Source organism: Crocodylus siamensis, chromosome 6, assembly GCF_052110815.1.
Source record: "Crocodylus siamensis isolate JL-2025a chromosome 6, ASM5211081v1, whole genome shotgun sequence".
Lineage (NCBI taxonomy): Eukaryota > Metazoa > Chordata > Crocodylia > Crocodylidae > Crocodylus > Crocodylus siamensis.
The window spans coordinates 25,423,309-25,434,583 of NC_143400.1; the positions used below are offsets into that span (position 1 = coordinate 25,423,309).

Below are 11,275 nucleotides of genomic sequence, written 5' to 3' on the forward strand. Positions count from 1 at the left end.
CCAAGGTCTAGGATGAATAAATTTATCAAAAAGAAGTGCATTGGGGAATGCAGGTGGTGGCTGAGGGCTACAGCTGTGATTATTAGGAGATTGGCTGTCAGGGCTGCCAGGTATGCTGCTAGGAAGAGGAGAAAGTGTAAGATCTGCAGCTCCCGAGTGTCAGAAAACCCCAGGAGGAGGAATCCTGCCCCTGTGGTTCTGTTGGACATCGTTCTCCTCGGTGCCTTGTGCAAGGCTGGTGAAGGGAGAGCAAAGGCAGCGATCAGGGTCAGAGCAACAAATGTACGAGGGAAGCTCACATCCGCAGTAACATCTCGACCAAAGTGTCAAAGCTGCCCATAAGAAACTGCTGGGAACAGGTTAGTGGGAAGCAGGTTTTCCAGTTCTTTTCTTGTTGCACATATTAAGTTTTCTGTAAAAGTCATTGCTTGCTGCCATGTCTCTATAAACACGAAGCCATCTAAAAAGAATATTTCAGGGAAAAGGAAAACATTTTACAATTATTTCAATTGATCCTGTAATGCCTCCTGTAGCGTCTTCTTTCATTGCCTCATTTCCCCTTCTCCTGCAAGGCTTCACTGTGAATAAAATCATCTCCCCTCACCAAAGTGGTACACTGATGGGATATAGCCAGACCCGAGAATCAGCCGGGGATGAGAACAGTGGCCTCAGGTGTTGAAACAGTCACCTATGAACCATCAGAAACAGCATTTCCAAAACAATCATCCATCTGCTGTTTTTAGCAGGAAGTAATTCTGCATTTGATATTTCCCTGACAGAAGCAAAAGCAAGAACTGCGGCAACAGTCAGTGGCCCAGGAACAGCAGTCTCTGCTTACACCGAGTAAGGGGTTAATTTGGTGAGATCTCTCCACAGCTCCTCACCATCAGCTTTGGATTTCACCCCCTGGGACAGTTGGTCTCTTGTGGGAACACTGGGAATTCGCTGTGCACCCCCTCACTCCGATCATTGATGAACATGTTGGACAAAACTGTCCCGAGCACAAAGCCCCAAGGGACTCCACTCTTCTCCTTCCTCCAGCCTGAAAAATGGCCATTTACCCCGACCCTTTGTTTCATGTCTTTTAACCATGTCTTGATCTATGAAAAGACCTTCTGTTCACTCCCATAGTCCCTCACCAAAAGGTCAATTTTAAGAGCTTTCAATGAGGGACTTTGTCAGATGCTCCTCATAGTGGGTTGGCTTGGATTGAACTGGGTTGGACTGGACTGGACTGGATTCGATCAACTGTCCCCCCCTGCCCACATGCTAAGTGATGTTGCCAGAGATCTCCAGCAGATGCTTGGGATAGAATTTCCCTTCACAACAAGGATGCTGACACTTCCCCTCAACATCAATTATATCCATGTGACTTCTAACTTTATTCCTACTGTATCTTCTATCAAATTCCAGGGATAGAAGTGAAAAAACGTTGGGCTGTAGTTCCCAAGATGACTTCTGGAGCCCTTTTTTGAAGTTTGGTGCTGTGTTGTCAACCTGAAACTCTTCTGGTATGGGGGCCCTTGCTAGTCTTCCTAAGTAGGGACCAGAACAGCCACATCCCTGCTGGGCCCCACCCCGGGCCCCAGGGGAGGCACACCTGGGCCAAAGGTTAGCATGGAACTAGTTAGGGGGCTTCTGGAGGGGCTGGATGTGTTTAAGTCAGCCAGCCCGGACAATCTCCATCCTAGAGCCCTTAAGGAACTGGCCAAGGTCATTGCAGAACCCCTGGCACAGCTCTATGAGCACTCATGGTGCTCTGGTGTGGTCCCAGAGGACTGGAAGAGGGCCAATGTGGTTCCAATCTTCAAAAAGGGGAGGAAGGAGGACCCAGGAAACTATAGGCCAGTCAGTCCTACTTCGATCCTAGGCAAGCTGTTTGAGAAGATTATGCTGGCACACATCCATGAGGGGCCAGCTGGGGACTGCATGCTTAGGGGCAACCAACACGGGTTCATCAGTGGCAGGTCCCGTCAGACCAACCTGGTGGCCTTCTATGATCAGGTTACCAGATCATTAGATGCAGGGGTAGCAGTGGATATAGTCTTCCTGGACTTCCGGAAGGCATTCAACACTGTCTCTCACCCTGTTCTCACTCAGAAACTGGGGGACTGTGGTGTCAATGCCCACACACTCAAATGCGTCGCCAACTGGCTGGAGGGCCAGACCCAGAGGGTGGTAGTGGATGGGTCCATCTCAACCTGGAAGGACGTGGGCAGTGGGGTTCTGCAGGGCTCGGTCCTCGGGCCTGCACTGTTCGACATCTTCATCAGCGATTTGGACGAGGGAGTAAGAAGCACCCTGTTCAAATTTGCCGATGACACTAAGATGTGGGGGGATGTGGGCACACTTAAAGGTAGCATCAGGCTTCAATCAGACCTAGACAGGCTACAAGGGTGGGCAGATGTGAGCAGGATGGGATTCAACACAGACAAGTGCAAGGTGATGCACCTGGGGAGGAACAACTGGCACCATACCTACAGGTTGGGGAACTCCCCTCTTGTCAGCACGGAGGCAGAAAAGGATCTTGGAGTCATAACTGACTACAAGATGAACATGGGCCAGCAGGGTGGAGAGGCAATCAGGAAGGCCAACCGTACCTTGTCGTGCATCCAGAGATGCATTTCAAGCAGGTCCAAAGAGGTGATCCTCCCCCTGTATGCGGCATTGGTCAGGCCGCAGCTGGAGTACTGTGTCCAGTTCTGGGCGCCACACTTCAAGAGGGATGTGGACAGCATGGAGAGGGTCCAGAGGAGGCCACTCGCATGAGCAGGGGACAGCAGGGCAGGCCCTATGAGGAGAGGCTACAGGACCTGAACCTGTTCAGCCTCCACAAGAGAAGGCTGAGGGGGGATCTAGTGGCCTGTTATAAACTAGTCAGGTGGGATCAGCAGGCATTGGGGGAGTCACTGTTCCCCCTGAGCACTGCCAGGAATAATGGTCACAAGCTGGCAGAGGGGAGATTTAGAGTAGATATCAGGAGGCGCTACTTCACTGTCAGGGTGGCTAGGGTCTGGAACCAACTTCCAAGAGAGGTGGTCCTGGCTCCTACCCTGGGGGTTTTTAAGAGGAGGTTGGATGAACATCTTGCTGGAGTTGTTTGACCCCAGTATTGTTTCCTGCCATGGCAGGGGGTTGGACTAGATGATCTACTCAGGTCCCTTCTGACCCTAGAAACTATGAAACTATGAAACTGTGACATGCTATGAACAGCAGCCCTGCAGTTTCACATTTGAATTCCTACACAACTCTCTAAGGGAATGTGATCTGGTCCGAGTCACTTGCTTTCTGTTTTAATTTGTGGATTTGCTTTTAAAACTCCTCTGTCACTTCGTTTTGATCTCACTGCATTTATTCAGTGTGGATCTCGCATGGGCATCTCCCCAGTATTTCCTACTGCCCAGTTTACTACCCAGCTTCTTACATACTTGTAAAGAATTCTTCTTCGTTCTTTCACAAAACCCTTTTCAAATGCCCTTTTGGCCTGCCTTGCTATGCTTTACAATTGACCTGCTAGAGTTGGCATGCTTTCCTCCTTGGGCCACTCCCCTACTGTAACTTCTCTTGTGTCAGTGTCTGATTGGAAAGCTGTCATCAGAAGTTTTGTGTCTTTCAGAGTTTTGTGTCCCTATGATGTAGCTGGAGAGGACACTGAAGTATGAACTGGAATTGCCAGCATACAGGAAATTCTCAGTATCCAGCATTTTCCCCAAAAGCTGACAAAATTCACACCCTTGGAATTTTACTCACAACCAAATATTGTGAACTTATGTCATGCTGACTTTGTGCACCAAATCCCCAGGTTAACTGTGTGCTCAGTGACCCTTTGCAGAGGCAGCTCTCAAAGTAATATTGAAATCATGGAGACAGAGGAAGAAAGATGGAGAAGAACTAGAAAGTAATGGAGCAGTGTCCAGGGTCGAAGTTGTGGTGGAGGAGAAGGAAAGGGGTTGATGTTTGGGTAGAAGGATGCAAGGACCTAGGGGATGGGAAAGAGACCTGTGGGTGGGGACTGTGCAATGGGAGTGAGAGTTTAAAAGAAGAGAGGAATTGGGAGCAGAGGGAATTAGCCAGGAGTCTTTGGAGCATCTGAAACTGGAATCCTATATGGAAGAAATGGATCTTGGGACCAGGAAAGTGGAATCTCATTTTTGGGCCCTCCACTACACAACTGGTGTGCACAAATAGGAGACAGTCCATTCGAGGGTAACAAAAATAGTAAGGGAGCTTATGGACTCAGGGATGAAGCCTGATACAACGCTTTTCATAACTGGCTTACCTGTTCATACCCAGCCCATGTGAACACCGGCAAAGCAGTGTCCCTTCCTCACATCTGTGCAAAGAACCACTGATTGCTATTCTCTTAAGACAAGCCCCTAAACAAGCAATGAGATGACTCACAAAACATCCCATCCATCTGAACTGTTCTCAGCTGATGGCGCACGCACACATGCACATGCACACAAAGCAGCCTCAGCTGAGACTATGAACTGAACTCCGGGCACCTTTAATCTCCTGGTTACTCATGCTTTAGATAACTGCATTGATCATTGGAGGCACCACAGAATACAGAATACAGATTTTGTATCCTTTGAAATTAATAGTTGAATCCCAAATAATTCACGGGTTTAAACCTCATTGAATTAAATAGGTTTATAAAATTTAAACTGATTCATTTTGGAGCATCACATCATTGTTTGCACACACTGGGTTTTTGAAAAAATTAAACCCAGTCCCTGCCCAGTGCCATAGGAGAGTGAGACAGTCCTGCGTTGCCCCCACCCTAGCCTGAGGCCCCCAACCCATGCCCACCATGCTGCTGTGGGAGCAGGGGTCTGGCATATGGAACAACAACAACAAGCAGAAACAAGTTGAAAGCAGCAGCAATTCCAACGGATGGGCTACAAAGAAGTCACAGCACCATCTGGTGAACAAAGATGCTCATTACATGTCTTTGAGTGCCTTTGTGTTTGCATGCAATGAATTCATGGACACAACACTTTTATTTGTGGTGAGCCAAACTAAACTATGTCCAAGGATTTTTAGTTTAATGCACCGGAAACACTTTTAAAGCACCCAGAAAACCCCTTTGTGCAAACAATCATGCCATTGCAGCGCAAGGAATGGCAAAAAATGTAGCATGTACAAACACTCCAGGAGACCAAGGTATGAGGGAAAAGTTCAGGTATATTTTCCTTTCATTTAGCTCAGAAAAGAAGAAAAGATGAAGGACTACTTGGACAGATATAGTCAAGGAAGCATGTTCTAAGATGGAATGAGGAAGCACTTTGCAATATCGAGGTTTAAATAGGATATACTATATTCAAGACTTATTTATGGTAGTAAAGATATGAGCTAATTCTACTACATTTAATGTGACCACATTCAAAGTTGATCAACAAATTTTCCACAAAATGCTTTTTCGTTCAAAGGGGCTGTTTTAGTGAAACTAGACAATTTTGCAAAACTTTCTGTCAACTCAAATTCCCACATTTCAGATATGCATTAGCTATAAGGAAGACTAGCACCCACCTGTCTGTCCATGTTCCAAAAGCAAAAAGTAAAAAAAAGAGGTTGTGAGATAAGACACAATAATCCTATTGGTCTTTCTGCCTTTTTTCACTTGCAGTCCACTATTTTGATCCACTACATGTTAGTGATTCATTTTAAATAAGAACTAGCAAGTTGCCCATTAAGAATGAGATGAGATTCATTCAACCCCCATCTTGCCTCATGCCCCACCCCAGCCTCACTCTCCCTACTTCGGGTCCGAACTTGCTCCCCCACTTTGGGTCTGACTCCGGCCCGCCGCAATCCAGTTCCAACCCTTCCCCGCCTCCCTGCTTCACCCCATTCGGGTCCAACCCAACCTCATTCTCCCCCTTCCCCCACCCACCCCTTTGGGTCTGACCCTTCCCCACCCCCCTCACCCTGGTTTGGGTCCAACCTTGTTCCCCCTCTGGAGGAGGTCAGTCCCTGCCTCCATGCACCCCCAGTTTGGGTGCACAACAGCCCCACCTCCCTCTGCCTGTTCATGTCCAAAACCCCCCTCCCAACCATTTAGGTCCCACACGGTTTACCCCCCACCACTTCAGGTCCAACCCCACTCCCTGACCCCCCATGCCAGTTCAGGTCCAACCCTGCTCCGCCCCCTCCCACTCCCTTTGGATCTGCCCCTGCCCCCAGACCCTGCTCCCCTGCTTCAGGTCCAACCCCACTATGACAGAGGGGCTTCCACTTTTCCTCAGCTGGCCCCACCTTTCTAACGTGCTCATGTCATTTTATTTTTTTGCCTCTGTGGAGGTGGGGGAGAGCCATTGCACCAGAGGCTGCAGGAGAAGGTGTAACAGCAAAGGGGCTTCTGTTTTAACCCAGCTGGCCCTGACCCTGGCCACCCAGCCCACCCAGCCAATCGGCACATGTGCAGTAGGGCAAAGTCTTTACGGATGGACAGCCAAACAAAGCCCTTTATTATACTAGAATAATAAAGTCAAAGAGTTAGAAGGGGCCTCAAGGGTCATGTGGTCTAACTCCCTGTACAAATGCACAAATGGCACTCCAAACCATCCCTGATGAGTGCCTATCCAGCCTCTATTTGAAAACCTCCAATGACGGAGACTCCACAGCTTCCCCGGGGAAGTCTATTCCACTTCCTTGCTATTCTAAAAACAAGGGTGCTTTTTCCCCAAAGTCTAATCTACATCTACTTTGCTATAAGCTGAAGCTTGATATCCTTCCCTATGCAGGAAGGGAGACTAGTTGTTCACTCTCTTCTTCATGGCAGGTTTTCAGATATTTGAAGACTGTTATGATGTGTCCCTTAATTGCCTTTTCTGCAAGCTAAGTATGCCTAATTCTGGGACTTTGACTAGATCAGGGGTTCTCAATCACTGGGCTGCAGCTGCCCGTCTGCAGCACGGTCAGCTGCCAGACTGGAAGTAGCCACAGACAGGCAAACCGTGGCCCACTGCAGCTGGGTGGAGAGGCCATGGCCCCTTCTGCTGGGCCCATGGCAGCTCAGGGTTTTCCCCACCCCTGTTCTGGGCATGGGGGTATCCTTACCTGTCTGCCAGCCAGAAATTCTGGCCACAGTCCTCTGCAACTGCTGGGCCATGGTTTGCTTAGCCATGATTAGGCAGGTCACAACATAAAAACTTTGGGAACTCCTGAACTAGATGACATCTTTTGGTCCCTTCCAATGCTGATTCCTATGATTTTCTATAATTCTATGACATTGCAATTGGTGGGATTTATTGTAGGTGGTAGAAAGAAACACTGATGAATGAAATAATACTTTTCTACTTCAACAGTGTTAATGCATAAAAAATCATTGTCCTTGGCATGCCAGAAAATGTAGCCCACCACCTTCATTTTTATAAGCAGGTTTCACATGGTAGTATGAAAGCAATTCATCACCAAAAATTATATGTATGACTAAAGTGAAATAATGAAATAATGATAGACCTATTATATCTGGAGTAGATTCCTCAAAACCTTTGGAGTAGTTTCCTCAGGGCAGCTTGGATCTCCCTGTTCCTCATGCTGTAGATGACCGGATTCAACAATGGAGGCACCACACAATACAGAACAGCTGCCAGGAGATCCAGAGGGGATGGGGAGTCAGAAATGGGCTTCGTGTAGGCAATGCCACCAGTGAAAAGAAGCAGGAAGACCACAGCCAGGTGAGGAATGCAGGTGGAGAAGGCTTTCTGCCGGCCCTGCTCCGAGGGGATTCTCCACACTGCAGTGAAGATCTGACCATACGACACAACGATGAAAATAAAACAGCCTAGAACTAAAAACACACTGAAGACAATTGCTGCCTGCTCTCTGCGGTATGTGTCAGAGCAGGAGAGCTTGAGTAGCTGTGGTATTTCACAGAAGAACTGGTTGATGATATTTGAGTGGCAGAAGGGTAGACTAAAGGTGTTCCCAGTGTGCAGTGCAGAGTACATTACTCCAGCAATCCAAGCACAGGCAGCCATCTGGATGCAAGCGCTCTTGTTCATTATTATCTCATAATGCAGTGGCTTGCAGATGGCAACATATCGGTCATATGCCATAACTGTGAGAAGGGATAAATTTGCTCCAAAGAAGCAGATGAGACAAAACACTTGGACAACACATCCAGAGCAGGAGATCGACCTGGTGTTCAATAGGGAATTAGACATGGATTTGGGCACGGTCACTGAGATGAAGCCAAGGTCCACGATGGACAAATTAATCAAGAAAAAGAACATGGGAGAACGAAGTTTATAGTTAAGAGTTACAATTGTGATGATGAGGAGATTCCCCATCAGAGCTGCCCAGTACGCTGTTAGAAAGATAAGAAAGTGTAAGATCTGGAGCTCCCGACTATCAGAAAACCCCAGGAGGAGGAACTCAGTAACAGTTGTTTGGTTAGACATTTCCAGTGCACTGTGCAAAGCCTGCATAGGAAGGACAAGGACAATGGTCAGGATCAGAGTTACAAATATAAGAGGAGGGAATCTTGTGTCAGATACAGCTCAATAACTAACTGTCAGTAGTGTCTATCTTGAAGTGCTGTAAAATTGTCAGTGGAAAGTAATATTGCCGGGAATATGGTTTTTTGAGTATATAGAAATTCCACATATATATAAATTCCGTGTGTGTGTGTGTGTGTGTGTGTGTGTGTAGGTAGGTATATAACCAAACCACTAAAGAGAGAATATTTCAGAACAAAACAATGTTTATAATTATGAATATTGGTTATGCAATATCTCAGTTGTTTTGTCTTTTAATTTCTTTTAATTCCTTCATGCTCTCATTCTCATTTGAATTCTCACTATGAAATCTTCTCCCTTCATCAAGTTGGCAGATGACAGAGTGCGGCATTTTGTATCTGATTTTTAAGAGCAACAACAGGAAAAGCAAGAAGCTCTACAAACTTCAAGGGCACATCAAGATCAGGCACACTTAACACAGCACTTGTGACTACAATAAGATGCTAGTAAATAAAATGCTAGCCCACCCCACTTCCCTCTTCCCTGATATATAGAGCATAAGCATAGACAACATCCAAAGTGTCACCTTGTCTAAAATGAATCCATATCGAGTTCTGCCTGCTACGTGGTTATTAGCTGATTTACATGGCCCCCATCCCCATCTGGACAGTCATCTCTATGCCATGATAAGCCAATACCATCCTCCTGTTATCTCCATGTTGTGTCACGGATCTGTATCATTTGGGTACAAGAACCTGAAGCTATTTTGGGCACAGGATGCTTCTCATTATGCATTTCCTCATCTCACTTTGCTGGGTCCCCCGACCCTAATTTGAGAGGCACTTGGATATGTAAAAGACATTTTCAGGGTGATCAGCTGTGGGGCTTACTGAGTTCACCCTGCTCCAGGCATTTTTCTGGAAAACAAGAAAATCTGGATGCAATGACTGAGGTGGGATTGTCATTCTGGTGTGGCTTGGCAAGACTGATTCTCTGCTATGGGGATTAGCATTTAAGCCTAGAAAGATGTTACTTATAAAAATGTCTTTTGCTAAATGTAAACTTTTTCACAATACATGTATTTTGTTCAAAACATGTATTTTGTTCAATTTATGAGGAAGAACTATCCATACAGGGTGGAGGAATAATTTGGTTTAAGATGTGCAGCCTCCAGCTTTTGATTGAAAAATCTCAAGTTGCTGAAGCACTGAAATGTGTGGGTTCTTGGTAGCAAGTTCAGATTTCTAAAGGAAGCTGTTTTCTTTTTTTTCTTCCTTTGACCAGCTGAAGAATTTTGAATACCTTGCTATTCAAATGCTGAGAGCTTTCCAGTTGAATGTCATTTTCAGGTTCTTAAATAATACCCTGCACACCTCCCTTCTTGCCAACCAACCATATTTAATTGCAATTAAAAACTTACTGCAACGTTCTTTGTGAAGTTTTTCTCAGCTTACGATAAATCCTCCAGATGCTTTGCTTATTCTCCCTCTACTGATCTATCTAATTTCTACATGCATCCCTCTTCTTACCAACTACCCACAGTTAATTTGAATAATAAACTTACAGCAATATGAATTTTTTCTCAGCTTGTGATTTCATCCTCCAGTGCCAGGAGTTTTTGCTTATTTTCCCTCTACTGATCTACCTAATTTCCCTTTTCCCTGCCACTACCAAATCTTCACAAGTCAAAATATCTTAGCAGGAGCTCTCTCCCCACTCCAAGACTGACCTGACAGAAGTAGATCTAAACCAGTTTCTCTCTGCAGATGACAGGGAACTTCACTGGTTTGGAAGGACTGATGCTGCAGGAAGGTGATTTATCCACTTCTCTCTTCTTAAGGCTCCTGGGACTTACTCCCTAGAGCCCAGCTTACCTCTGAAGCACAGAATCAGAAACAAGCCTTCCTGGATTCATGTCTTTTAAAGCAAAAAAAAAAGTTTTGTTTTGTTTTTTACTTTGATCATCTTTTATCTATTGTTTCCTATTTCTGGGCCAGGATATGTAGCAGCTGCGGTAGGCCTATGCAAAACAGCTAGTATTCACTTTGGATTCAAATTTGACTGGTTCAGGGGACAGTGATTCAATTCAGTGACTGATATCACTTTTCCAAATCGATTCGGCCGAATCTGATTCGGAGATTCGTCCACTGCCAAATTGGCCAAATCTCCAAATTGAACAGGCCTGATCCCCCACCCATTTCCCCAGCCCATCAATTGCCACCCCAGCTAGTTCCAGCATCCCAGCACCTTAAAAAAAAAAAAGACAAATCAAGAAAAAACAAGGAAAAAAAAAAGACCCCCACTCACTGGATCCTGCCCTCCACTACCCCTCACTGTGTGCAGGGGTTCTGCTATGAGCCCCTAGAGGCTGCGACAGCTGCTGCAGCAACTGGTGAGTGCAGGACTTTTTTCTTTTTTTAAGTGTTGGTTAACCTCAAAGTTACTGTGCATTACTAAAAGTCTCAGTGAGTGCATCTACACAAGACACTACTGCACAGTGGTTACTGCATATTTATTTAATACTTGTACAAGTTAAGTATTAAATAAATGCTCAATAACCAGAGTTTCTACACCGTAGCACCAGTGAACACCGTTTACGTGACACTACTGTGCAGTAGCCTAATATTACTGTTAACTTTGCTGGCACACTAGGCCAGGCAATATGCCAGATTTTGGATCCTCAAGGTGCCAGTAACCCTGGGATCTCCCTCAGGCAGATGTGCTGACTGGAGTGTGCCCCTCACCCTCACTGCCCAAACATTTACTCCACAAGCCCAGAGTTTGTTGTTCCTGGGTGTGGGATAATATAT

General features: G+C 46.0%; 1 protein-coding gene across 1 annotated transcript in view; it reads right to left on the minus strand.

Moving 5' to 3' along the window:
- Positions 1 to 8,408, minus strand: part of LOC149861815 (olfactory receptor 14A16-like) — an 11,195-nt gene extending 2,787 nt beyond the window's left edge. Inside the window, exons 1-2 of the mRNA XM_090053821.1 lie at positions 7,495 to 8,408; positions 962 to 1,031 (exon numbers count right to left, since the gene is read on the minus strand). Coding sequence (XP_089909947.1) covers positions 962 to 1,031; positions 7,495 to 8,408 — 984 coding nt within the window. The remainder of the gene's footprint in view (positions 1 to 961; positions 1,032 to 7,494) is intronic.
- Between the last annotated feature and the right edge of the window lie 2,867 nt (positions 8,409 to 11,275).